General features: G+C 38.3%; 1 protein-coding gene across 3 annotated transcripts in view; it reads right to left on the bottom strand.

The window, feature by feature from the left end:
• Positions 1–276: 276 nt before the first annotated feature.
• Positions 277–24,235, bottom strand: part of LMX1B (LIM homeobox transcription factor 1 beta) — a 79,035-nt gene continuing 55,076 nt past the window's right edge. For all 3 annotated transcript variants that reach the window (XM_035341972.1, XM_035341971.1, XM_035341973.1), the window contains exons 3-8: positions 13,186–13,418; positions 9,331–9,509; positions 8,249–8,326; positions 7,779–7,845; positions 6,667–6,828; positions 277–4,891 (exon numbers count right to left, since the gene is read on the bottom strand). In XM_035341972.1, coding sequence (XP_035197863.1) covers positions 4,734–4,891; positions 6,667–6,828; positions 7,779–7,845; positions 8,249–8,326; positions 9,331–9,509; positions 13,186–13,418 — 877 coding nt within the window. In that variant the 3' untranslated portion in view covers positions 277–4,733. The remainder of the gene's footprint in view (positions 4,892–6,666; positions 6,829–7,778; positions 7,846–8,248; positions 8,327–9,330; positions 9,510–13,185; positions 13,419–24,235) is intronic.

Here is a 24,235-nt window from a genome sequence, read left to right as displayed (position 1 = left end):
CAGCACATGCAGGGAACATCTGTTCTCCATGAATGCATGGCACGAATGGTTTGGGCATAAGATTGTGTAAAGCACCGCCCTGAGCATTTCAGACTTTGTGTACTGTGTTTCCAGCTTCTATGGCTTTGATGTGCTTTAATATGCTCTCTTTCCTTTCACTTTTATGACCAAACTTGGGGCTTGTGAGAGCCTTTCCCTCCCTCTTTCATTCTGCTGTTAATTTTTATGGACTTTTTGGGACAACCAGAATTATGACATGGTTTAAAGAAGGTGCTCTTGCAAACCCCAGCTTGCAGCATCCCTAGCACTATCATGGTGAGCTGGGTTCCCTGGGGCACCTGGGAAGGTGGCTTGGGAGGTATTTCTGATCCCTAAGGAAACTGGAAGGGAGTCCTGAGCACAGTATGAAGAGGTAAGTGGGTTCACATCATCCCTGGAAGGTTTACCAGCATGAAGGCCCTTCCCCATGCAATGATGGCACAGTGAGGTGGCTAAGTTGCTGCTGATAGAGCAGCAGTGATCTCCTTAAAGAACCTGGTAGCATTCATCAGACTTGTGCAGGGTGAGCCTGAAGAATCTACTCAGCAGTCATCATGAGACTAATGTGAGTCATGCCTTCAGCATGGCTAGCAGCAACTAGGTTAAGTGATCTGGATGTTTTTGATGACAGTGTTTAAAGAAGTAAATAAGATCAAAATTCCTAGGATGCAGTTTCAATCTTAGTGAGTGCAACCACTGTATTTTTACTTACAGCAACATAACTGTCTTTCATGTTGTCACTAAACACATTTACCACCAGCCCCCTAACTGCTTAGAATACAGGTTTTATCCCGTAGTGTCGTGAAAAACAGGCGGGGCTAAAAGGAGCAGTACATGGTAGGAATTGTTCCCTTAACATTCAACCATGCAATGGAAATATGCTGCTGCCCAGCTGAGAGCCAGTTGGTTCGTTCAGTGACAACACTGTTCAGTAAACATTCATGAATGCAGGAAAAACTCTGTGAGCTCTCATTGCTTTTAAGAACAGATCTTGTAATTGCACAATGAAGACCTCTGAGGAAGCTGTTACTTAGCGTATTCATTCTGATCTCACAGTAACCTTTTTTAAACATTATTGAGCAAACACTGAAACCTAATCAATCATCTTTTACTTAATTGCGTCTTGTCACCAGTTTAGCTTAACATGTATTCCTTGCTTAGCCAAAACAATGATCGGAACACCATGAAGAGCTCACTTGATGCATTTATATTAGAAAAGGGTTAATTTCCTAGGGAAAATGATCAGTGTAAGGTGCATGTAATAAACTGCTGTCATGACCTCTAACCTTCAAGCTCCCATATGTGCGTCCATTGTTTGTAGTTTCCGTGGAAGTGCCAGATGTTAAGAATTTTTGGCAAGGGTTTATCAATTTGACTCAGTATAAGATATTACTGTGATATGGACCATTAAACATTTTACTTTCACCTGATTGGTGACATTTCCCTTGACAACAGAAGAGTAAAACAGAAATCAAAAAGGTCAGAGGTTGCTATATAATCTTTTACTGCAGGTCCCAGGTTAAAACCACAATGATCACACTCCAGTAGGATAATTCATTCCACAAAAAAAAGTGACATTTATTTTGCTTTAATGAACTTTGGCCTTTGCCAGATTTAATGGGTCTGTTGGAACACTGACCATACATTCCTTCCCTTGACCAGCAGCAATCCACAGTGGCAAGGGAAGCATTATGCTTGCCAGATGGCTTGACTGTGTAGTGCCTGTGGCACCAGAGGTGGTAGAATATGGGGGAACAAACAGCTAAGGCATCATCATACAACACACCAAGGGAAAAGGAGATGGTATGTACAGGTACATTGCAATGAAAGAAAAAAAATAAAAGGTAGCAAACAACCATCTAAAGAACAGCAAAAGATTATGGTTACTTCAGCTATCAAATGGGATATTGGATTCTTCACCTTGGAAATTGATTGTATTTTCAACAACCAGCCCAGACGTGGAGGTAGAGTTCGGACAAGACAGTTCTCCAAACTGTAGTTACATTATAGTTATCACTTAAGTCTCTGTATACAATAAATGCCATTTTGGTCCTGCCAGTAATGAGGGACAATGCATGATTTATGTCTAGTCTATAAATCCAGTATGTTTGAGATGGTGAACACACTTTTCTATGACTCTGAAGGAGCACAGGATGAGGATGGGGAGGAAAATATCATGAATTCATTGAGATTGGTGGTTATAAATTTTTGTAATGTGCTATATGAAAAGTGCTTGCCTTCTGCCCTGCAAGCAGTATAGCTCACCTGAGTTCTTTATGTTTGCTATCATGAAGAGAGAAAATAATTTTTTATCTTGACACGCAAAGAAAGTGAAGAATGGCTGCGAAAAGAAAATTCTTCCAATTTCAAAACATATCCAGGGTCTCACCACCTTCAACTAAAAAAACACATCCCTACCAGAAAGTGAGAGAATGGTTACTAGCAAAAGTAACAGACCCACCTCCCTTGCCATGGCAGGCTCCTTGGAGAGATGAAATAAGCACCTACAGGAAGGGGAGCATCACCTCACACAGGGATGTTGGTTCCTTCACACATGAAGGGCCCTGTATGAGGCAGGTGGTGAGTTGTCCACTGCTCTGCAGCAGGAGGGGTTTACCTCCAGGTCTGCACTTAGCTCTGCTGCAGTGTATGCATGTAGTCTTCTCCCCTAGTGCTTGCCTCATCACAGTGTGAGGATGCATTATCTCAAATATAGAAATTTGCTTTCTTACTAAACCTCTGAGGCTCTCGGTCCGCATCTTCATATTGGAGAATAACATGATCTTAACTGTTCCATTGGACGTACCACCTATCCATGCCATCCCTCCCTCTGGGGCACAGGGAGAGCCCTGCTGCATAGGTGAAGGGGCGAGTGGCTGTCCAGCAGAACCAGACTCTGTGGGCAGAGGAGCTCTTGGGCTGGGTGCAGTGGGCACTCCTTCCCTCCCCATGCAGGAATCATGCCCCTTGGCCAGGGTGCGGGTCCCAGGGAGTATCTGCACTCCTGCAAATGGAATGCTCTGCGCCTCCCCAGGAGGCTGCTGCTCTGAGCTACTGCCAGTCCTCACCCAAAGGAATCAGATTAACCAACACTTTGGCCTGGTTTTGGATATTACGGTCAATATAGTAAAGGTATTTATTTCAGAAAGGGCCTATCCTGCCAATCTTTCCCCATGAGCTCTATTTTGAACACACCCTATAATTACTGATATTACCCTGGCAAATTTTCCCCATGAAGTTTTCTCCACTAAGAACCATGACTGTACTTGTCTGCCTCTCCACATTATAATTATCACCAGGCAATATTTATAACTATGCTCTTATTATTTATGATATTTTATGCCCTATGCAAACCTATGTGACATTTGCTCACACTTCAGCAGCTGAGATGATCAAACTTCATCTGGGACATTTCCTTCAATTTATGCATTTCTTGTTCTTCCATTTGCACTACTAAAAGGTTAGTTGGAGTATTTACTGTAAATACAGTAAATCAGCGTGAAACTTGCAGTATTTCTGTTAGATTCCAGCTCAGTATATCTAAACCTCCCATTGTGATCTTTCTTTCCTACTTTTTTTTTTTTTTTTTTTTTTTTTTTTTTCTTCCTAGCTGGTGCACATTTCAGGACTTCTGATGGTTCAGGCTAGAACTGTATATCAAAGATTCTTGCTGAAGCAAGATAATTAACTAAAGGAGTGCTTAATTATTCCAGATGGACCATGGAGAATAACAAATTTATGCCTCATGCAAAACATAAATAAACAGAACAGTATGAACAACACGTTTACCAATCAGTCTAGACTTGGAATTTGGCACTGAAATACTTACAAACAAAAGTAAATGTTTTATTCTCACACTCCAAAAAAAATAAAAATAAATAAATAAAACTCTGTCTTGTAAGCACCTTTAGTTTTAATTACTAAAGATCAATACTAACCTAAATGCCTCTGTCCCTAACATGCATCTCCTCTCCAGGGTCGTAGACCTTTCTTATTACAAAATCACTGGCTTTCTCCATAAATATAATTGTTAACCAGTTTCCTCAGTATCATATGTATAAGGGCTATAAACTAATCAGCAGATCTAGATTATGTAAAAAAAGTGTAGAAAGGAAACAAATGTAGAACGTCACATTTACATTAACTTCTCACAGTTCAAATGGCAATTTATCCACAACATAGTATGAATCATGCAGTAAGAAAAGGGAGGAATCTCCAGTTTCTTTGATTTATTTTTCATGTGGTTGACTGATGTCAGTATCAGTGGCTTTTAAAAAAAATAAACATCCAAAAGAAAGGGAGAGAGAAAGGAGGAAAAGTTCTAGTTTTCTGTAAAATCCGTTTCTTTTACAACGATGAGCTCAAACCAAACCAAAAAAAAGGCTGCTGAAGAGCAGGGTCTTCTGTTCCTTCCACGCTTCTCTCTTGATCTGGTGAAAGCTGGGAATCAAGGGTATGGGACCAGTGGATGTTTTTTCTTTATATATGTATGTATGTAAGTAGGTAGGTATTGATATATATATATACATACATACATATATGCACACAGATACAGTCTTCCTAAAAATGCTCTTTGCAGTCCAGAGGCAGCAGGAGTCACTGTGAAGGAAGAGCTGGGCAACATATGGCTGTAGAGTCTGCACTGGAAAAAGTCACTGGCTAAATATATGCCGGCTGTTTGTTTTCTTTTATTTTCATGAGGCGAAATATGAGCTCTGCATAGAGTACAGCCTGTCAATGGGGTTTCCTACTCTAGCCTGCATGGAGTTAACTTCAGAAGAGGCAAGAAAACAGTCGCTCAAGCTAGTTAAAGAGGTATCACTGTCGATATCATGAAAAATGGAGTCGTTTCCTGTAAACGAAATGTATATGTTAAGCTGTATTCTGTGCAGCCAGAGAAGGACATAGTACACATGGATGCTCAGATGTTGCACACTGCAGCAAAACTGAATGCTCCTGGTTTTGTTTTGGCATGTTAACATAAGTTGGCTCTAAGCATCTGACCTATAAAGAGAAAGGCTAGCAATCAACTTGCAAAGTTCAACTATCAGCAGTACCACTTAGAAGTGCAGAAACCTGCCAGTATCTAATTTATGCCTCAGTCAACAGTACAAAAGCAACTCCTGGCTGACAATGTAAGCAAACGGTGTCAGGGAAGAAGGTCCCTGGCATTTCTAGAGCTGGGATTCAGCACTTGTGGGGGCTCTGTGGAGGAAAGGAGGACCAGACGCTGAGAGCCCAACAACAGGAAAAGCAGCCTGAGGACCATAACCAGTAATGGTCTTCATTTACACACAAGGTAAAAGGCAGGTCAACAAACATGACGGGACCCAGGAAGAAGCCCAGCTTCCCTGGCCTCAAATGAGCTACAGTTGTAAACATGCTTTCTTGTCAGAAAATTCCACTCATTGGGGCTGGTTTGGAACACAGCACCATTTATTTCCCTTAGCAACTAGAATTTCAGCTTACTTCATATATTAAGGTACCAGAAAGAGCTCTAGCTCAAGTAATGTGAGCTTTAGGAAAGTGTTACAATGGTTCTTTTTCCTTATGCCTTCATTTAAAATAGCTTTCTTTTAATTCCTGCATTGGTTTTGAAACAGAGTACATGCTTCTAAATGAGTTCTGCTTAGAATTTGCCAAGCACATTGTTAGCAACAAAATCACAAACCGTCTAATGCTCATTTGCACTTCAAATATCCTCAGCTCTTTACGGTATTTACCAAATTGCCTGGTGCGCTCTGTGGACTTGCCTCAGTGGAAAAAAGTAATAACATGGACCCAAGCCAGATTTCTTTTTGGTCTGTGCAATCCATGCTCATGAAAGTGATGTGCACATGTAACTCTGCAATGAAGTGCTCCTGGTCAATACAAAAGAGTTTGATGTAACAGGCCCTTGTGGGCAATAGCAAGGCCAATAATCACTGTCCAAGAAAACATTTTAAGTTTTGTTTAAATGCCACACTGCAATTGTCCAGAATCAATTATTAGGCATTTAATGCTCGTGATGCATTTGGTGTACCTATTCCCTTGATGTTGTATGGGCAGGAAATTATAAAACCAAACCATCATCTTGAGTTTGGACAGGGAATATAAGTATGCAGGAGAAATGTCCTGTGGTGATATATCTCTCAGTAGCTCAAGAATTGCTCTTTAACAAATCCATGCATCCAATCTGAGGGATCTGAGAGGAGTGGTCATTTATTCTGGAATAAATAGATTACTTATCCTTATTAGACAACTTTTCAAAGCATTACTTTCCCAGAGCTTCTAGGAAGGGGAAAAACTTGTGAGGGAGATAGAATTTGTCTCTGTTTATTTTTAGATGTCTTGGATAGTGTTTTAAAAAAGTGGAGCTGGAGAGGAACTGATGCTTGTTTTTATCGTTTATCAAAACTATAATGTGATGTAGTTTTGAAGGGTGTCCAGAGCCTGGGATAAGCTCTCTTCTACTCGCTTATGTGTACATGAAAACATACACACCAAACTGTCTGGTACAAATTCGCTGGTACAAATCCCAGAAAAAAAAAAATATTACAAAAGCAAGTAACTCTGTTGAACCTTTGGAGTGTGCACCTGCATACGAACCCTATGATTTCTGATGCAGCAGAAAGATGCATGCCTTACCATAAGGATTCATGTGGTCTCCTGGCATTTGTGGAGGGGTAAGACCCTGCTGAAATGGGTCTGTGCCATAACTGCTTTGATCCATTGCTACAATCTGCTGCTGTGGCGGTGCAAGTGGTGTGTAAGATGTCATCATCCCTTCCATTCGATTAGACATTACTTCTGCAGAAGACACAGGAGGGCGCAGTCACTGCTTAGCAACAAAGGGGCTGCAGACAGTAGTATTGGTGGCATTACTGAACACAAGATCAGAGGGAATACAGCTAGGTGCTATTCAGAGGAGCATTCCCAATCTTGTCTGAGAGTTCAACCCTCAACAATAAATTGAAAGACTTGTAATCTCTGACTACATAATTATGGAGCTCCTGGGAGCTTGACCATATCTTCCCAAAGTCTCCTGTGTCTGGCATAGCATCTAATGCCTGTTGATGCCAGCCTAATACTGCTAATGCAGCAACAGTATAATGATTCCCTAAGCTGGAGTGGATATCATGTTGAGCAATCAATAAGTGCTTCCTTGACAGCATGCAGAACAGCCTCATGTGCTGCTCACAGACCGTGATCCTGAACACCAGGACAATTTTGATGCTCTGTGTAAAGAAGAGGATATGAGGCTGCAAGGCCTTGGGATGCTGCTCCATAACAGCATCCATGAAGCAGCAGGACAATCCCTAGCACCTTTGTGCAAGTCCTGCCAAATAATCTGGGGCACAGAAACAATGTTGATGCCCTTGCAGGCAGGTCTGCAGATTCCCAGCTGTTTATGGTTCCCTTTCTTCATAAGAAAATAAAGCTAACAGGGGAATCTCCCTGGAGTGGGCCTCCTGAAGATTTCCTCCAGTGAAAGCTCCTCTATAATGCATATTTCTTCTAGGAAGGTGGTAACAGTTTCTGTTTAAGCACCTCCAGGGTCTGGCCCCATGGGATAACCCGTGGCAAGCACTTGGACACAGCTGCTGTGTGTGCTTCCACAGATGATGGCCCATTACCTACTGAGCTGTGAATGCCATGTATGGCTGTTCCAAGACATTATGTACCCATGTGGGAATGGCACTCTGAGAAATCTTGCAGATTCTTTTCCCCTTGCTTTTCCTCCATCACAAATCCCCTACCTTGCCCTAGTCGCTGGGAGTTTTGTTGCTCCTGCTGCTGCTGATGCCTTCGTGCTAGCTTTTTCATCTGAATAAAAGAGGAAGAACAGAACAATTTCATGGGTCTGAATGAAACATTTTTTTCCTTTCAAAATTATTTGCAAATATCAAATCAATTAATACAGACCACTTATATTCATGCATACATCACTGTGGGTTCAGTTTATTTTCTAAGCTGAAACATTTTAGTTTCTACTTTGTATTTGCATGCAAAATTTACTCCCAACCTTGTGTTGCTTTGAGGACAATAACTTAATGTTTGTGTTTGAAAGTGGCCCTTCTCTTATGGATGTAGAAAGCAGAGAATGAAAAATGTGTATAGTTTAGTCTCTAGGATCTTTGTGATATGTACAACAACTCAGGGAGGAGAAAGGAATCTCTATTGCAGGACAATTTGTATTCTACATTTGAGAACATGACAAACAACCTACCTTTGCTCTTTGGTTTTGAAACCAGACCTGGACAACTCGCACGCTGAGTCCTGTTTCAGCTGCTAGTGTTTCTCTGACCTAAAGGAAGAAATGTTTAATGATGTAATTTTTTTTTCAAATTATTATTATTATTATTATTATTTTACATCTAGTAAGTTATGTTAAGAGAAAGATGTTTGTATTTACAATAAAAATTTCAGGTACAGAATTAATTTTTTAAAATCCCTCATATTTTTGCAGTTTGTGCAAGTTCTGCCTTTCATACTACTACCAGTTTCATAAGTACTAAACAAATACTCTGAGCTGTGTAAAATTATACTAACTCATTTAATGACTTTTGTCTTACCCATAAATGAGTTCTGTATAAAAATTACAAATTTAGTATGAACACTTTTCATATTTTTTAAGTAGAACTTGATACTTTAAAATGGCAACAAGGCACATTGCACTGTCCCAAGAGACATACTTTGTAAATCTGCAAGAGAATGTCACTTTTTCCAACAATGACAATTTTGGGAATCCAACTCCATTTTTTCCCAATCAAATTTAGGAGGAAACGTTACCTAGGTGGCTTTTCACAGAGATTTGATTTTCATCAGCTTCATCATACCTTTCCCAAGCTGCTATAACTGAGATTAACACCGTGGTTAATTTTCATAAAAAAACAGAACTGGAAGGACAAGTAGTGGGACTAGGGTGGTGCACCCATCTCACTGGACAGTGACTCCCTCTGTGGTGGAAAGGAGAAGGGCACAAAGACCCTTGTTTACCCAGGCTCTGACTGACTGTGAGTACTACATGTTTTACAAGAAGCAAACAGCATTGCTCCACAGGAATCAGTCTCAGTTACATTCTGAATACCCAGAAATAACATTGTGCTGATCCCAAGCTACTAACTGCTTAAGGATAAGAAGGAATTTGGGTAAATACTGCCATAAGCTAGCCTGGTTTTCTGCATTCACCACAGGGTACCTGATGCTGGTCTGGGAAAGGGCAGGGCCCTATATGGACCTGTGGCCTGACCCTGTCACCATCACGGCCTGGTGTGAGAGCTTACTGGTGGTGCCTGATGATGCACCTACCTTCCTACAGGGCTTGGAAGACACTTCAAAGGATGCCTTGAATGCTCGTCTCTGTTGCGTAGTAAGTATTGTCCTTGGTCGTTTAGGTCTCCTTGGGTCTTTCCCATCGTCACTTCCTTTTCCTTGGGTTACTTGTCCTTTGGTGGGTTTAACATCTCCATCTTCATCATCACTTTTAACTGGTGAAAAATAAAAAGAATATAAAACCATGCTTGTTCCACCAAGATAACAACCTGTGTGAGAACTACTCTTCAGCAGTTGACCTACTTGTCAGCAGGTTCAACTATTATCCTATGTTTATTTGAAGACTTAAATTTACTGAAATTCTCTTAAATGTGTGTACACAGCCTAAATCAAATTTCACAAAAGCAGAAAAATGAACTTAAGTTGAAACTGAGGGCATGTGACTAATCGGGGTGGAAACTCAAAATGTGCTTCAGTACCTGCAGGAACCGGGTACTGATAGGCTTGGTGCCCTTCCAGCATTTCTTGGTCTATCTACACTCACCTGCTGACACTGTTGCAACCACACCAAATAGCTTTCCAACACTTTCCCTTCACAGAATAGCTGCATCTTCTCCTAGAGCACTAGTTTCAGAGATGTGCTAGGGAAGCAAAACAGTGTAAATGCAAATATTCCCAAAATATCTTAAGGTCTGTTTCACTAAATATAGTGTAGATTCCAGTTATTGTTTTGAATATTTTGAAGCTCTGGAGATAATATTAAATATATTATTTGCCCTCTCATTTCTGCATCCCATGGAAAACACCAGTATCCTTTCTCTGTGTATTACAATGTGTCTACATGTGCATGCACAAATTTATCTTGCTTGGCAAATACAAATAAATATAGATGCGTTTGTGTATAATAAATAGATTATTTGTATTTTCTATAGTTAGATTCTAAATATTCTTATGATCTGGTGATATGATGTGTGTTAGTATATTGTACTGGGAAATTTAAATCTCAATGGTAAAGTTTGAAGAATAAGTATAAATTTTGATGTGAAAAAATTTTCAATGTGGTATATTTTATTTTACCAGACTACTATTTTTTTTTTTTTTCTTCCAGAAAACATTAATATGCTATCCTAGGGACTTCAGCCTTAAGAAACACGCTTAAATTTTGATATACTCAAAGATGATGTTTGGGGAATTAACAAATTAGACTTTAATTCATTTTAAGGTCTGATTATTATGTACCTAGCAATCTAATCACCTTTTACTTTAATAAGCATCTTTTTCCTAATGATTAAAGAGAAGTTCAGTCATTTTAATAACCATGATGTTATTAACTTTCGATCATGCCATTTCTAAGGAAAGGTTTGTGAGGATTAATATTGCTCATTGGAGAGTTACTTTTGTGTCCAATGGATAAATATTTGATTGGAGAAGGACACATACTCAGCCAGGGGTATGTGAGATCATTTGCTCTCACACAGGAATTTGTGAGATCTATGTTTTCAATGTATTAGACAATGGGAGATGAAACATCCCATTTATTTTGTTAACTTGTTTTTCAGGTTTGGGTTTGGCTAACAGAGAATAATGGGGAAAAAAGCATCTCCAGGAGTAAGAAACTACCCCTTGTGCCAAGGGAAAATGAAGTTGAAACCAAATTTATTTTGTACTGCTTTGGCAGCTTACTGCCCATCTGATCACAAAATGCAAAATCTAGTAGTGAAGGAGTACACATCTGTGCCAGATGTAGCTCTCAAACAGAGGCAGCTGGCAAACAGCAACCACCAGTCCCAGCGTGGCACACTCACACTTGCTGGCAAGAACTGTAGGGGAGGAGCAGGATTACCACACTCATCACTGCAGGACTGGGTACAGCCCTGCTCATTGGTCTCAGTTTGTCTGCATACAGACAGTCTGCAGCAGGTTGCTGAAGCTGGTGATGGTAAAACACGCTGAAAGGCAAGTAGGAAACTCACACATCTCAGGCAAATTCATAGAGACCAAACCCTGTGACATGAGATTTAGAAAGGCTCTGGTCCTGCACATCCTGCTAAGTCAGCAGTGACCTTTGTCTTAGAGCATTAATGATGCAAAAATATAAATTTGAGCAATGTGGTGAATATGGCTTTCAGATTAGAGACTAAGTATAATTACTATTCCTAGTGAAATTGGAATAATGTATTTTCCCAAACTGCAGGCAAATATTTGTGTTATTTGTACATTTAATGGAATGGTAATTGTTGATTTTCTTAGACATTTTCTTGGGAAACAAATGAGCAATTATGATGACTGGCAGCAGTCTGCATACACACTGTCTCTAGTCTTGAACTCAGCCAGAGTTGCACTGCAGAGTTTGCAATGCAAAGTTTCCAGTCTTGGTGAGTATACACAGCAGAGGAAGGAGGAATCCTGTCTCTCCTGGAAATACTTGAGCTTGACACCCAGTCCTCACTGTAACAGCAGCCAGATACCCTGGATTTTGGACTGGAGAACCCACATTCAGTGCGTGAACTGTTTATCCTGTGCAGTACTGTGCTCTCAGCCTCAGACGGACAGCAAGCATCTTTGCTTACCCTTTCAAAACTTCCCTAGGAAGTGGGTAGAGGACAGGAAGTATTCATTTCTCCCTTGCTGCAGAGAACTTGGGGAAAACACCCTTCAGCTGCTGTCATTTGTGAGGACTCCACTTCCTTCTTTAGGAGAAGGCAAAAGTTATTTTTCAGTATGGTGATCCTCTGCCTCAGTCCCCAGGCCAGGTGGTGCAGACTTGTAATCATACTGTTCAAACCCTAGGTCCCAATTAAGGGAGAGGTTACTTCACACTGTAGACTAGCAGCAGTGAATTTTAGTGAGGTATTGAACCTGTCATCCCTGGAACCTGGTCAGTTTGAACCCCTTTAGTCTGCACTCATCAGGAACAGTGTAGGACCTATAGGAGACATCCTTGACAATCCATAACAGGCAAGCTTTGCATGCCTCATTTCTGTACCATGTGTAGCACACAAACCATGGAGCAGCTATCCTTGAGTCAGTATGTGGATTGCCTCCTAGGTTTACACAAGAATGAAGCTTAGACACAAAATAACATGTACAACGCAAATGATCAGAAAGCATGGAAGAGACATACTACCAGAAAGAAGTCTGGGTGGAGATAAGGAGAGTCAAATATTGTACTTGAAATCATCCAGAGATGGTCTCCAAGTTACTGCTTTTTATTTTTAGTTTTGTGTGTGTGTGTGTGTGTGTGTGTGTGCGTGTGTGTGTGTCTCCTTGCCTGCCTTAACATGAATTGATATGCAGACATCCTCTCGAAGTGTGCAGCCACAGTGGCTTCCTCTGCACTACTCTTGCTGGAACAAACCCATTTCTCATTTTTTTTTCAGATTCTTCTCAGTATGTCCATCTGGTACTTGTCATTTTCCTGAAAGTTAATGCCTGTGACTGGAAGAGAGAAATATGTTTTGGAATACTCTGAAAAATCATGTTTTCTACTTTTCCCATTTTTGTAGCTTACTGTTGAAAGTATATGTGCAGAAGATCCCCTGAAATCAAAGCAAATTTTAGGTGGAGGAAAGTATGCCTACACTTTAAACAAGGTCTCGGATATTTGAAGTCAGTCTGATTCACATTCTACAATCTCATAGAAAAACACAATCTTGACCAAAAATAAATAAATAAAATAATAATTAAAAAAAATTGTCCTTTACTAAGAGAGCAGCAAATTAAGTTAAGAACAGATTGGGGATTTTCAGCTGTGCCTGCTAAGAGCTGTAATTTGGATGGGTAACATCTGCATATAGAGAAAGTAGATGTGTAAATGGATATACTTCTCTGTAAAAATGCTCTACAAACCTTTGTGGTTTTTCCAGCTGGGACAGAATTTGGAAAGCTCACCTGAGTCTGAGTCATCTGGGCTGACAGAGCTCAACAGGTCTTTCTCTTTTTCATAGTCACTTTTGCAGAGCAACTGCCCTTCCTTCAGAACAAATTCATCCCCTTTCCTCAGCTGTCGTTCACAAACACAGCAGCAGAAGCAGCTTAAGTGGTAAACACACTCCAGGGCTCTCATCACAAATTCTGTTGGGGCAATCTTTTCCATGCAGCCACTGCACTTGGCAGCAAATAGCCTGTAAGAAAGAAAGGCACTAAAGTCAAAGAGAACGTCAGATCATACACTGCATGAATTTAAATACAACAAATTCTTCAACTTAACTACAGATCAGCTTGCCTCATACTTTCGTACACTGGGAAACTTGCATCCTTAGTCTTGGAAACATTGTAGGCATGCATTTTATTCAATAGTCAGTCACCTTGGATTAGAGAAGATTTGTCTCACTGTTTTGATCCTCTTTAGAAGAAGGCAAACAAAACAAACAAAAAGCTGTGTTTTTTTTTTTGTTTGTTTGTTTGTTTGTTTTGATACAGGAGTTCTGATATCAGCACTTTAACCTATTCTAAATAGATTTCATGATTGCCCTTTCTGGTATAGTCTGTCTCTGAGGAGGTTAACAGAGGAACACAGAAAAAAGCATGAAAGCTTATTGCTAATGGTGAACAGAAGATGACACACACATGCAATCACACACATGCAATTGATAAAGAGAGGAGTGAAATAACATGGCTTTTCTTTGGATGTTGAGTTATTCCAGACCAACCTGTCTCCAAAGAGAATACTGTGCATTCTAAATGGTGTGAAACATCCTTTGGCAGAGACAGGCAGCGATACAATCTGCTAAATTACCACTATAATCACAGGCTCTGGAATATATGCTATATTCCAGACTAGTTCTTATTAAACCTTTATTAACCCCCTCTTTCATCCATCATTAATTTTCTAAGATAAAGTTTGAATGATTTAGATTAATTTTATTTTGCTTTTCTAATAGCAACTGGGAATCTCCCTAAGTGAGCTTTTCAGAAGAGGGCTGCTTCAAATAAAGATGAATAGCTAAGTTATGTCCCTGTATCACATAGTGGCTTTGGCAATTTGAAATTCAGTGTCTCTTATGGCAATACATCAAAGTGCAAGGTGCATTAATATTTACGTTTTTAAAAATAAAATTAACACAACTGCACCAATGCGTTCACAGGAAAAAGGAGATTCTACCTTTCAGGATGAGGTATGCTGCTTTCTTTTCCATCCTCAAAATTATCACTTTTTTTTTTTTTTTTTTTTAATATTTTTATAAAAGGCAAATATCATAAATTTTAGAAGGCACAGTCTGTGGTAGCTACTGAGTTCTCCAAAGCTTCCATTTTGTCTGAGCTGAGAAAATACAGCAAAATGGCAACCACTAGCTCTTCAGAAAAGCAGAGTCACAAAATGGTCAAGAAGGAAAAGAAAATGTAAATACATTTGCATACTGCATCCAAAGAAAGGTGGACTGCCCAAGACCGTGTGTGTTTTTTACATTTGTATCTTTTGACCTGATGAAAAAGATCTACTCTATTAACCTTACTGGTTTGGTGTATATCTTTACACAATCACAGCTACAACATGACAGATATGCCTTGCACAAGTCATACAAGGAACTCTTAGCAATTCCTTTTTGGGTAGATATTGAATTAAATCTATTAAAGGAAAATTAATGCCATGCAGGACCCCCAGCCACTGCTGGTATATAGGCCATTTAATTTCTTGCAGTCTATTGGGTTTACATGGATGTTTTTTTTTGTTTTGTTTTGTTTTGTTTTGTTTTGTTTTTCTCTTACATACAAACTTTAAAAGAGGAAAATATGATTTTACTTTCTAACTAGTAAGCATCACAAAAATATTACAAAGCCTTAGCTACCAAATTCCTATGCAGGAAATATTTCTATTTATACATAATAACATATCTGAAAGGATTAAGATACAATGGGAAAAAAAAGAGCAAACAGATTTTAAGCACTTAAAAAAGTTGTTTCTATTTAACTGCTTAAACCTATTTGACTCAGTTTAATTAAGCTTGTATCTTTTGTTTGAAGACTGTTGTGATGATGGAGCACACTTAAAGAATCTGAAGATTAGCAAATCTGGTGTGAAGGCATCCGGCTCCCCTAACTGGCATCAGTTCATTTATACTAGTGTGACAGTTAACCTGTGTACGCTTCAGTAAAATTCAATGGATAGCTATCAGGAGGGATGGGACAGACCCTACATGTGGTAACAGCTCTGATGGACTGCAGATGTAGCAGCCTGACCGAGAAATGCTGCTGCCATTTCTGTTTCTACAGTTTCCAGGTTCCTCACTTCATTTGCATTTCAAATCAGTGCTCTTGGTATGAGAAATCTTAGAAAGAAACTCCAGAAAGTGACCATGATCCTGCACTGTGATCTGTCGAAAACCCTTTGTGATACTGCTGTGATAATGATGATAAAATTCCAGCACTGTGGTCATGCTGTTAATAAAAATAATGCTGAGTGATCAATGTACTTCACATGGAGGTTTTCCACAGAAAGAGTTAATATGGGATGTCTGCTCCACCAAGCTCCTTTGTAGGCAGACCACAGAAGCCAGACTCTGACAGATACTGAAAGCATAAGGACTTTTTTCTCTTTGAAAGAATAAACTAGAAGAGTTGCTGGCTCCAAGAGATCATGCAGTAAGTCTTTCTGGGCCAAACCATCCATACTGCAAATCTGCTGGACCAGCACACAGCCCTGTGTGCTGGTGGCAGCCATGGGACTGTGCCCCAGCACAAAGCGAGCCCAGGTAGAAAGCAGCTAGCAGGCAGAAACCTTCCTGCTTTGCCACCTGAGGGCAGGAGAAAGGGCAGCTTCCCTTGGAAAGGCTGCAGGAGACAGGGCACAGAAGGCCTGCTACTGCTCTTTTGCAGAGGGGACAGCACATGAGTGGTTCAGGGCCTCTGAAGCTGGGGCTGGACTAATATTGCAATAAACGGTGTATTTCAATAGTTAAGACAGCAGCAGTCTTCAGTTTTCTCCCAAGCAAACTGCAAAATCTGCCACCATCCAATTAAAGTCAAAACATAAACATAATACTGTTTAGAAATAACGTTAAGTAGGAAAGTATACACAGCCCCTTCACCTTTCTTCTAACTGGAACATAGAAACATTCTTCTTATTCTTGTGCTATGGTGTGTGTTGTTTACCTGCGTAGTGTCTTCTATGTCATATTGCTTTATCAAGTGTTTTTTTCTCTTTTTTTCCTCAAAGTAGAAGACATCCAACACAAATAGAACATAGTTCATGTTATTTATTGACAATTGACTATTGCCAAAAAGGTGGTGTTTTCACAGTAATGCTTCCAAATGCAGTCTTTTAGTTATAAAGAATTACATTGTTGCCAATGTAGTATTAAATCATTCAAATTAACAGTTATATTTGTCTGACAATACTACATGAACTTCATATTTCTAAATTGTCCTTTGTCAACATAATAAAATGTCATAATCTGTGCTCAGATACAGTCTGCATTATAACATGCACTCACACATACCGAACTGTGGTGGATTTAATTCTGTGATTATAAAATTTTCATTAAATTTATCTTATAAAGTGTTTATTGGTATTTTTTCAGCTTCCAGAAAGTAATCCAGGGTTATGCACTTTTTTTTTTTTTTTTTTTTTTTTTTTTCACAAGGCAGTCTCACAACAGGAAACTAATCTTGACAAATGACCAGTCTTTGATATCTGTGACCTAAAACACTGCTCATTAGACTGTTCATTTTATAAACGAATGGTAATAAACCTGTTGAGAAGTGTAGGATAGCAGGAATACTTTACAGATCACCCCTTTGCAGCTTTTAATCAAAGCAATACATTTGATGGGGAGCATGCAGATATTATGTGCTGAGACAAAGACTGTCTTCCTCAGCCATATTTAAAGAAATATTTATTTTACTTTCTATACTTTTTTTACAAATAATTTGCTTAACTCTGGCTTTTTACCCCCCTGACTGATTATCTCCAGCTTTCTTAAGTTAATGTCAAACCTCAAAATCCTTGGACTTGTTGAAGTATGTGGAGAGTGGAAATCAAATGCCTTTATTAGAAGCCCCAGGAAATCTCTGACTCCTAAGCACAACGAAAACATTCCAAAGAAAATTGTTCAAAGAGGACAAAGGAGAAAAGCAGAACAAGAAAACCTTGTTTTGAATCAATGATTGCAAGAGTTTTATAAATAAATTCTGTTGCCTGGACAATTTTGAAAGACAACTCAGTAAGTTTAGGAGTTTTTAAGTGTGTTTGTCTCTATGCCTGAAATACTTAGGGGATTCAGCTGAGCTAAAGCTTGGAACAATGGCCTGTTTGTCCATTCAAGTATTTGTAACGATCACTGTGAAGCAAATTCACAGTACTAGATATCAAAAAATATTCACTATTTTAAACTGGGTGAACTGACCAAATTAATTTTGCATATATTTTAGGGGCAATGAAAACAGTAAGACATGTGGTCCTGTCTTTAAATAGTAGATGAAAATGTTCACTAGCGGAAGAGGCCATAAAGATTTTATTTGGTAGAATATCCCTGTGAAGTCAGGATGAATCAGTAATCCTTAGGAACAACCACAGTTACATGATCCATTGTGCCTTCCTGCATGGGCACAACCATCTGGTGTTTAGTATGTACTACTGATTTATTATCTCTTGCGTAGCTATCTTGCTGTAAGTTTGACCCTGCTATGCTCCTGAGAATCACTGTTCTGCTGTTTACTCTTATAATATCCCAACATCCCACCCTTTACCTTTCTATTGCTCACACAGGTCCTTCATTTCCGCCTGTTTGTTGGCAAATACATTTTAATTGTTTTATTATAACTAATTTAATCTGTGCTGAGTGATCTCAATGTACAATATGAAATTTGCTGTTCATATTAAGTGTGGTTCAAGAGGTTTGTTATATAGAAAAGAGGTATAAAAATAGACTAATTCAGTGAAGTTGTTTATTTACTGGACTTCTGCCATGAAGCAGTAAACAGGATGTTATTAAATCACATTTGATATATGTGAGAGGACAGATGCTGCCATCTAACTATCTGAAATCTTAAATCATTTTCCTTCACATTATTCTGATATTATGCGTTGCAAGAAACCACAGCAGATACCTGCCTTATCTTTACTTAATAAGTATGCAAGGATGACGGTCATGAGCTTTTGTAAATATTGTAGATACAGTGTTAAACTCTGATGCTTTTCTTTCTGATAATAGCTGGTATATGACATCCCTATCATGCCGATATATGCAACTGGGAGTTCACTTGGCACTCAAATAGTTTAAAAGTATGTTAGAAGTGAAGTAAAATATATTATGCTTTTCACACAGCTAAGTTTAATTAAGAGAAGAAATTAAATTAGTAATGAATGACACCCATTACTTGTTCTTCAAAAAACATTTTGATACTTCTGTGTTCTTTAGATGACATGGAAAGGGGAAAATACTATGCATGTTGTGTTTTTTTTTCAAGAATAGGACTTGAACATTTCTGTAGCATCTTACAGCTCATGGGTGCACATAAAAAAAAAAAAAAGAAAAACTTGTTTGTCTACACTAAGTTCTGAACATTAAAAACATCTCAAGTGCACCAAAGTAGAACAGAAATATTATAATATTATGCTTTGGAAAAAAGAAGAAAAAAGAAAAAGAAAAAAGAAACCATTCATTTTAAATATTTCCAGCAGAAAAAATAATTACATAGTTTATTATAGTCAACTTCATAGATGAATCTTCAGTAAAAGAAAACTATTTCCATTTCACTGAGTATTAATAAAAATGTACAAAAATGCAAAATTTAAAAGTTTCTAGAAAAAGTGTAATATAGATAAAGAGAACCTAAAACACACACACAAAAACCACCTTTTTTCTAGAGGGAAGACTGAAGAAAATATTTATTAACCCTCTATCCACAGGTGCTGTATTAAGAACACCACCTACTGATGAACACTTGCATTTAAAGCTATGCTTCAATGTGCAAGTGAATTCGAAGATTAAATTGTGGCACTGAGGTACTTTTTTTTCCCCATGAACGTTTGATCTGTATTTTTACATGAAGTGCTGTACTGCCGCCCAAAAGTAACCTAACATATAAAATAATGATGGAGACAATGCAGTCCCATGCTATTCATGCACTATTCAAGAACAACTGTGCCATGCAGCACTGTGGGCTGGACCAGCAACACCAGCCTGTGCTCTTGCAGAAGGCACAGCTGCTGAAGACTTTCCCACCCAGGTGAGTTTCCACTCCCTACAGCAGCCCCTTGCATGGCTACTGCTCACGGCCTGCATGCGAGGAGCTGAGCCCAGGCCTCTGGCCCCCTCTGCAGCTGCTGCCATTGGCAGAGAAAGCGGGCACTCCATGGCCCCTCGGGCTCTTCCTGCTGATGGCTACAGGATTGAACTCACAGTTCCAAGATGAATGAAAAAGATGCAACTAATGGATCCAGTAAAACATGTAAGAATGCCTATAATTCAACACCACCATGCAAAGGCAACTTGCTGAAGTAGGGATAGAATGAATGGAAAAGTTGCATCTTCCTTAACTATAAAGTAAAACATAAAATGTAAAGTGCAGAGGAGTTTCTTGCTTCAAGCAGAATGTGACAGAACGGATTCTTCTCTTTGCTTAATTTTCATCCCCTAATTGACCACTTTGTTCAATGTCTTCTATCACTGCCATGCAGCTCTATTTTATAGCATTTTTCCTTACAACACTTTGATGGAAAAATTTATGAAGAATCAAATTATTGCTGTTAGAAGGGAATTAAAACAATTTTTCATTTACAAAGTCACTGATATTGCTCTACTGTGCTCCACCTTTGGGAATCCAATTGCTCTTCCCAGCTTCTCCCATTCCTCTTTATAGCATGGCAATTGCACTGTACAGATTATGGCTGCAATTTTCTCCTAATCTGTTCTGGAGAATATAAACTGTTATAAAAGTTAAGGGCTCCAACTGAATTGATAAAGTCAGGGCTGCAATTAGAAGCCTAATAGATTAACAAATATGATGATTTTGTTAGAATTATACTTTTATGCAGCACTAACATTTGGGAAATAATGTTATTTTGTCTTTGAGTTAAAAAATGGTAAACAGGCTTCTGCTGTGTTTTTCATTTAACATTAATTATATCAAAGTGCTATGAAAGCATAATAGGTGCTGGGGTGTTGGTATTTCGGCTGGATCTCTGCTGAGCAAGTTCATTATTGACAACCAGCATTTTTTACTTTTTTTCTTTCTTTGGATTCACATTCAGTTATTTCCACATATTAAACTAAATCCATCTTTATTCCCTACCTGTACAACTTCATTGATTTTCAAGTGCATGAAATGGCTCATGCTGTGTACAGTGGAGGCCTTATTTCATAAAACAGATCTGGATCCTTTCTTCAGTGCATTGAATATTCACTAGTCTGATGAGAACTCTTATCTTTCTTCTTCTCTAAGTGGCATACTAAATTTACAGTTTCCGTTGAATTTACATTGCCAACAACAAAGTGAAATTCTTCTAATATAATTTTTATATGAAAATTGACCCTAAAGGCCATTTAAGCAGGGAAACTGTACTGTTAGTGATTCACTGTTTTGGCCTTCACTTTTAAAGAAAAAAAAAATAGTAATGTCAAAGCAATTCAAATGTAAATTCTAAGTTATTTCTTGGCTGCCAAGAATTTAGGGAAAGAATTTACATAGGGCATTTCCTCTCAACGAAGAGCATTAATAGGAAGAAACATTATTTGCCATTAAAACAAAAGAAAACAAAACAAAGTAACTTCCGGTGCCTGCTGCACTGATGCTGTACTAGAGCGTGTGCCCAAACCCATCAGAACAGCCAATTTAGAAACTGATTTGCAAGGGAAAGATACCTTAGTCCTGTGGTGTTAATGTCTTTACAGTGGGGGGTCTATTGCCAGCTTCTCCAAACTCATCAACACAATCTATTATTAATACCCAGAAAGGCTTTATAGTATCTTTATTGCACAAGGCAATGAGAGCTCTGTGGTGTAATCTGTTATCTATATTGCAAAAACATGTGAAATAAAACAAAACATAGACACTTCATAAACAAAATGTTTCATCTGTTACATCTCTCTGCCTCTCATATATAAAGCAGTAGGGTGCAGGAAAGGCATTCAGAGAGATTTGCTGTTAGATGTGGGACTGCCTTCTTTTTAAATTTTATTTGCAATGTGACAAACCTTAGTCTGAATGAAAATTTCTGCTTCTTTTACTGAGATGAAAAAGATCAGATGTTTGCAGAATTAGGCTGTCTTTTATTTGTAGAGCAAAGGGGTTTAGGAGCAAAATGCAGCATCTGAAAATCCTAAAGATAAGCTCTTCATGTCATAGCCATGAGCTGGCAAATGCAGGATTTAAGGATGTAACTGTGGTGGGATGATGGCAGAGGCTGAGGCCTCTGCAGCAGCAGGACCAGGTATTTATATCGGGGGCATTGCCATGGCAGAAACTGAAGAATTTGTCTCCAGTAAACAGCAGCAAAAAGAAGTGCCCACTGGCATTTCCCTGGAAGCAATTATTCCTTTGGGAATCATTGAAGAACAGAATTTGAGTGGAGAGCTGGCTCTCTTCTGCTATTATCTAAACATCTATATTTTATATGAAAAGACCAGAATTATCCTACACTTTGTCTGTAGGGATAGGCAGTATTAGAAATATCATTTAACAGCAGATAAGTAAACACAGTTAAAAATCCAAGAATATTTTGTTTTGAATAAATAGATTGTAGTAAAAAGATGGTTATAGAAAGGGAATAAGGTGAATAGTTTTGTTTAATACTTGATGCATGTATGTTTGCAACACAGTAAGAATAATAATAAATTAATAATAATAATAAAAAAAACTTAACACACTGGCCGGTGTCTTATTTCCCAAATGCCCTTTTATTTTCTTTGCCTGTTGAAAATAAAATGTTCTTTTGTAGTGTTTCTCTTTTCAGTCAGACTGTCAGCTATTATTTTTCTATTTCCTCTTTTTGTCGCTTTGCATTATTTTTGGTGCTGTAATTCCCATTTGTTCCCACTCCTATCTTCCTGTCTCCTATTGTTCTACTTTTTAATCCCCAGTTTTACTCTTCTTCGGCTCTTTTTTGGCCCATTCTCAGTAGGGTCTGAGAAAATACCCAGGCGTGACTCCCTGCTATAGCAACCACACCTCCCCAGGAAAGCCACAACAATCTCTTCTGGGCGAGGAAAGTCTTTCACAAGCTGGCAGCAAAAGTAAATCCTTCTTCAAGGAACAAGAAGGATTAGCAGAGAGCAGTGGGCTGCAGACTTAACCCTACCCCTCATTTCTTTAGAGCACCAGTCACTCAGAACCCTGCTGTGATGTACAATTAAACAGAACTAAAAAAAATCCTGAATGACACAAGAGCCAGATTGTGTAAAGGTTTAATTCCACTTTAATACCTTTCCAAGTTCAGAACTCAAAGATAGCAATTTAACCCAAGAATCTCCATCTGAACATGAAAAGTTGCTGTTTGGCTTACAAAAGTCCCCACTATATTCTGCTGTAAATCATGCTCTATTAGCTTGACCTTTAATGGATGAAAACTTTTTTTTTTTTTTTTTTTTTTTTTTTTTTTTTTCCAGCAATCATCTCACAGTTTCTCTTTACTGTCCTTCCCCCACAAAATTCAATCATCTGATAATACAAATCAGCAAAACCAAGTGCCCACTGGCATTTTCCAAGAGAGACAAAAAAAAAAAAAAAGACTGTTGAGAAAGGAAAAGGAACACCTGTATGGAAAACAAAAACAAATAAATAGAAACCCTAAGGTGACTAAGGGTGTGTCCAGAAATACCTAGGAAGGATAACTTATTCTTGTAATATGGAGTCACTCTTATTAACATCATGTCAGTTACACATTACTAATACTATGATGCAAAATACATAGATCTTTCAATACAGGCTTTTTTGAAGGCTCCAAATATCTGATTCATCCTTTTTTTTTTTTTTTTTTTTTTTTTTAATTTAAATGAACATACTTGTCTAATTATTCTAATATGAATTATTACTCTACTTGCTCTTTAAACTGAATTCTTGATTAACGGTGAGCTACCAAATCTACAAGCTTCTGTAAGGCCAAATATGATCAATGGCCCTAAAGACTAAGTCCTAAAGCCTTAGCTATCAGCATCTGTATTTGTATTTGGTATACTAGACTGTCTAAACACATATATAAAGATCACCATCAACATCTAAGACCCTGTAACATGCCCAGATCCTTCTTTTGCCAGGAACATTAAGATAGGTTTTAAGTTATTCTAGCAGTTAAACATATCACACGGGACCATTCTATATGTGTGAAAATTAAATCCCAAAGATACCAACAACATCATTAGGCATGCAAAGATGATTATGCTCTTAATCTCACAAGACTGAAAGGTTTGTCTAAACATTTTATTAACTTTTTTTTTCTTTTTTTCTTTTTTCTTTTTTTTTTTTTATAATTAAATGAAAACTTCTAAGTAGGACAAAGCTAGACAATACTGCTCATTTTTTGGTTTTGTGTATGTATGTATAGTACACAAATGCAAATATGCATCCAAAGAGGAAAAAAATAGAGATGCCTGTTATGGAAGAGGTGTACAAAGTCACCACCTCATTATATCAACATGACATTCCTTTCTTTTGGTAAGAACATTTGTATTGATTGGAATTGTTCTATAAAAGCACTGAAATGTACCATGGTATTTCTGAAAGTTGCATAAATGTTCCCCAAAATTAGGCGCGCTGTTAAATAATTGGCAGAAAAAATCCTGCTCTGGCTGTACTCTCCTTTCTTCAAAGTTTATGAATTATTATTTTTTTAAACATAGCATCTGCTGTAATAGAAAGAAATTCCCCATAATTCTTACCCGTAATTCTGAGGTTAAGATCATCTGCTAAAGATAAATACAGGATGAGATGCTGTGTCAGTTTTTGCTTCAAGTACTAAAAAAAAAAAAAAAAAAAAAAAAAAAAAAAAAAATTTTTAACAAAA

The sequence above is a fragment of the Oxyura jamaicensis genome, chromosome 17 (genome assembly GCF_011077185.1).
Source record: "Oxyura jamaicensis isolate SHBP4307 breed ruddy duck chromosome 17, BPBGC_Ojam_1.0, whole genome shotgun sequence".
Lineage (NCBI taxonomy): Eukaryota > Metazoa > Chordata > Aves > Anseriformes > Anatidae > Oxyura > Oxyura jamaicensis.
The sequence above is the reverse complement of the archived record's forward strand: the minus strand, read 5'-3'. Positions and strand labels throughout refer to the sequence as shown.